This window comes from Penaeus chinensis, chromosome 4 (assembly GCF_019202785.1).
Source record: "Penaeus chinensis breed Huanghai No. 1 chromosome 4, ASM1920278v2, whole genome shotgun sequence".
NCBI classification, from domain to species: domain Eukaryota; kingdom Metazoa; phylum Arthropoda; class Malacostraca; order Decapoda; family Penaeidae; genus Penaeus; species Penaeus chinensis.
Genome location: NC_061822.1, coordinates 45643019 through 45648018, shown reverse-complemented (window position 1 = coordinate 45648018; position 5000 = coordinate 45643019). Strand labels below are relative to the sequence as shown.

The following is a 5000-nucleotide window of genomic DNA, read 5'->3' as shown; positions in this document are numbered from 1 at the left end:
AGAGTGTGTACCCCTTGCTGGACGGGGCGCAACTGGAGGGGCAGGATAAAGCGGTGTTGGAAAAGCTCTTGACTGAGGCCAAGAAGCAGGACGTCCAACTCACAGCTGACCAGGCGGCGGTGTTCCCAATTCAGGTAAAGGGCAGACCCATCTCTCTGTATGTACCTATCTATCGTTCTCTCTTTTTCTTTCTTTTATCTTTCTCTTTCTTTTTCTCTTTCTTTTTCTCTTTCTCTTTCTCTTTCTTTTTCTCTCTCTCTCTCTCTCTCTCTCTCTCTCTCTCTCTCTCTCTCTCTCTCTCTCTCTCTCTCTCTCTCTCTCTCTCTCTCTCTTTCTCTTTCTCTTATTCTCTCTCTCCTTCTCTTCCTCTTATTCTTTCTTTTTCTCTTTCTCTTATTCTCTCTCTCTCTCTCTCTCTCTCTCTCTCTCTCTCTCTCTCTCTCTCTCTCTCTCTCTCTCTCTCTCTCTCTCTCTCTCTTTCTCCCTCTCTCCCTCTCTCTCTCTCTCTCTCTCTCTCTCTCTCTCTCTCTCTCTCTCTCTCTCTCTCTCTCTCTCTCTCTCTCTCACACACACACACACACACACACACACACACACACACACACACACACACACACACACACACACACACACACACACACACACACGCGCACACACTTTCTCTTTCTCTTTCTCTTATTCTCTCTCTCTTTCTCTTCCTCTTATTCTCTTTCTTTTTCTCTTTCTCTTATTATCTCTCTCTCTCTCTCTCTCTCTCTCTCTCTCTCTCTCTCTCTCTCTCTCTCTCTCTGATAATAATAATAACATGATAATGAGAATTATAATGACAGTATCAATAATACCAACAACAATAATGCCAATAACAATCATGCTTATACAATTCCTCTCGCCTTCAGTTCGTGCCAGGAGACATGCTGAATATGCCGGCGACGGTGAAATCCGGTGTTTCGACCAAAGCGTTGGGCGGCCTTTCAACGGCCAACCTCAAGGATTTCACGAAGGACCTTCCTCCTTCTGCTCCTGCGGTGTGTAACCTGCTGTCTTTACATTGCTGTTTGTGGTTTATTGATAGTGTGGTTTGATATTGGTTTATATATGTATGTGTAGAGACTCTACCGGTATAAGGTTTAGGGTAGTGTGTGTGTGTGTGTGTGTGTGTGTGTGTGTGTGTGTGTGTGTGAAATCGTGAAATTCGACCGCACCTTCCCAGCGCAAATGACCCCCCCCCCCCCCCCCCCCCCCCCCCCCCCCCGCAGAGTCTGATGGCGGCCAAGACGGCGTGGGCAGGGAAAACGAAGATCACCGCTAACGACGTGAAAACCAACATGGACCTCCTGAACCTCCTGCCTCCTTCCGCTGCCATGAAGGTCGAGCCAGCTGACGTCACGGAAGTGCTGGAGACGATGGCGTCAGCGCCCCGTCAGCCTTCCATGACCGTGGTACGTACAGCCGCTGTGACTTGGGTTGATTCACTCGGCATTCTTCTTTCGAAGCAGGGAAGTGTAGCAAGTAGATGTGATTGGCGCGAATAGTCAATTTTTAATCGTTTTTGATAGTTATTTGTGTTCCATAAGACACATGTCAGATTCAGTTTAGGTTTCTGTGATAACCAAAAGCCGTTTCAGGGTGAGTGTACATTTCTCTAAGAAAACTGAATGAAAGAAGAAAAAATGTTTTTATATATTTATATATTTGTAAAACCACTTCAATTTGCGATTCCCCATATATTCTACTTAAAAATCCGGATTATATTATGCTGGATTCACAGAAATTAGTGGTCTAATAAATCTAAAGCACTGCAATTTTTCATTAGTATCACACAGCAAAATTATTGCTATCCATATGTTAAGGTCTGCTAGACAGCTCATTCCTCTCATTGCAAATTAACATGCTTATGGTGAAGGTTTTCGCTCGGAAAAAAAATGAACCAGTAAAATCTACAAAAGTAACCTGAAAGTGCCGTGGAATGTCTAAATTTACGTCCATTTAGGAAACTAGCATGAAATACATTACTAGCCTCTGACTAGCCCTCGCGGTACAACTGTATCCTGGGAACCTTTCGTGCCTCCGCAGTGCCGTGTCATGAAGGACAAACTGATGGAAGTCCTCAAAAACAACACAGGCGTAGACAAACCGGATGAGGCTGCGCTGATACTTACTCCCACGGAGGTCGAGAACACTCCACCCTGCGTCCTGGCAGCTCTTGGGTAAGGAGGCAGTGCTGTTGTTCGCTCACCTAATGTTATTAATCTAACGATCAATAGCTTTAAATAAGATCTGACTCTGATATGTAACAAAAGGTTAAGTGCTAGCATCTCTAGCAATGATAGGCAATGATTTTAAAGCTAGAACCGTGAGTTCTAGCAATAACATCCAATCAGAGAGATTAAATCTGGAACTAACATGTGCAATAATAGCATGTCACTGGTTCTTGAGTGATGATGTGCATTTTATTTACAGACCGGAGGCGTTGGATAAGATGCCCCCTGAGCAGATGGGAATGATTATGTCGCGGATGGTTGCACGCAAGAATACCATGAGCATGACCAAAGCTACCAGACAGAAAATCCTCGACCGTGGGCTGGTGAGGAGAGCTGTAATCTTCATCTTTTCTTAATTTTCGGTTCAAGCTTCATCGTCATTCCTTCTTACGATTTTTTGTGGCATTTTTTTTAATTCTCTTATTTCAACTGATAGGCTTGGTAATTATTTAGTTTAAAAAAATGTTCACAATAGTCCGCGGATGCCCTGCGCGACTGATTGAGGACTGCAGCCATTTCGTTATTTTATCAAGTAACGATGTTTTAATAAGAAACATTAGAGTAATACATATTCTTATAATACCATGGAAATTACAGGATAGAGGTGTTTCATTCTATCATTAATAGTTGTGCCTCTGTGATTCCTGAACAAACATAATCATAAGAACCTCCTTTTCCCCATTCAGGGAGACAAGCCCCAGCTGGAAATGGGCGATATAGAGATGCTGGGAGAGGCAGCTTTGGACCTACCGGCTGGCCGCATCAGGAGCCTGTCGAAAAGCGGGGCCGAGGTGTTGATTAACATTGCCAATGTGAGTTGTTTGTGTGTATATATGTGTGTATATATATATATATATATTTATATATATATATATATATTAATTTACTCATTTGTATGTATGTACGCACGCACGCGTTTGTGTGTGTGTGTGTGTGTGTGTGTGTGTGTATGTCTTTTTGTAGCATCCCGAAACCCCAAACTCTTTGATATATTGTTTGGTATTGGCTCGTGGTCGTTACGAAACATGGTATCATCGATGTTTGTTCTAAAACACAAAGTAAAAAAAAAAAAAAAAAAAAAAAAAAAAAAAACGTTATATTCTTTATTTTAACATAAAAAGTCAACAGAAAACCATTAAACTATCTAGCATGCTGGTATGATTTTTAATTAGAATCAATACCTTATGGAATCTTCAGTTGTATTGGAAAAAGTACCTGACTACTCTGCAATTTTCTATTATTTATACACATCACTCTTCGCATTGCAAGGTTGTGGAAACTTTCATATCTATTTCTCAAATTCGGACAAAAAAAATATTTGCAGTTTGCTGTTACTAAAGTGAGTGAGCTTAATGTTCACGTCCGATTCTCATTTCGTATCGTGTGTGAGAAGATACACGATACATTTTGTAATTATAGAAAATATAAATCCCTATCTACGATGTGAAATATAATTGAAACATATCGCGCTCTGATTGGCTGGCATACAGAGTGAAGAAATGTGTCAACAGGTTCCAATAATATTTCGCATAATGGGCTAACATGTATGAGGATGTGTCAAAGTGTGTCACAAAGTGTTTGGGGTTTCGATGCTGAAAGAGAGAAAGAGAGAGGATGTCCATCTATCTATCTATAAATGTGTGTGTGTGTGTGTGTGTGTGTGTGTGTGTGTGTGTGTGTGTGTGTGTGTGTGTGTGTGTGTATGTGTGTGTGTGTGTGTGTGTGTGTGTGTGTGTGTGTATTCACACATTATTATTGTCGTTGTTGTTGTTATCATTATTACTATTGTTTTTTATATCATTATTGTCGTTGTTGTTATCATTATTACAATTTTTTTTATATCATTATTATTGTTGTTGTTGATGATATTATGAAATAATGGATCTCAAACCGCACTCATGGTATATTATTCCAAGCATAATTGCCCAACTTACTTAAAACAGGAAACCTTCAAGGCCGCAGTCCAATGGAGTACCATTTCATTCGTAAAATGTAATCGTAACGGACGAATGAAATATGTTTAAATAAAAGATTAATCATAATGTAGGTAATAATAAAATTATAATAATTGTGGTAGCAAATATAATGATAATAGTAATAAAAATATAAGTAATGATAATGCTAATAACAGTAATAAAAGTAATAGTGGTAATATTTCCGTTGGTAATAATACAATCGATAGATTATAAAAAAATAATTGTAACTGATAATGATAATATTAATAAGAACAATATTTATTATAAATGTAATAACATAATAATAATGATGATAAAGACAATAATAAGGATAACGATGATAATGATGATAATGATAATGATAACGATAATAAGGATAATAACAATATTGAAAATAATAATGACTATGATGATAAAATAATAATTTGACTCATGCTTAGAAACGAAGTCATTAGTGATGCTTCATATATATATTAAGACGGAAACAGAATTGCTAATGAAAGAGTATTCCAGCTGACTAAAAATTTACATTTTTTTTTGTTAACTTATCTTAGACGAGCAGTTCACTAACAGTGTAATGAGTTTAATGACAACATTTGATTTTTTTTTTTATAACAGAATGCCTTCAGCTCTGGAATGACACCCTGCCTGTCAAGTGAAGAAAGGAGCGCTATGGCCGATGCTGTCAAGAAAGTTAAAGGGTAAATATTTCCACGATTTTTCTCCCCATTAGTCCCTTTACCTGAATTTTTTTCCCGTTCGAGTTCATGGCGTTTGATTTTCC

The 5000-nt window shown here is 38.8% G+C and overlaps 1 protein-coding gene across 1 annotated transcript in view; it reads left to right on the top strand.

The window, feature by feature from the left end:
• Window positions 1–5000, top strand: part of LOC125024923 — a 36198-nt gene that overhangs the window by 23876 nt on the left and 7322 nt on the right. Inside the window, exons 13-19 of the mRNA XM_047612698.1 lie at window positions 1–134; window positions 897–1025; window positions 1257–1439; window positions 2074–2207; window positions 2461–2584; window positions 2948–3073; window positions 4835–4917. The exon at window positions 1–134 is cut by the window's left edge and continues 61 nt beyond it. Coding sequence (XP_047468654.1) covers window positions 1–134; window positions 897–1025; window positions 1257–1439; window positions 2074–2207; window positions 2461–2584; window positions 2948–3073; window positions 4835–4917 — 913 coding nt within the window. The remainder of the gene's footprint in view (window positions 135–896; window positions 1026–1256; window positions 1440–2073; window positions 2208–2460; window positions 2585–2947; window positions 3074–4834; window positions 4918–5000) is intronic.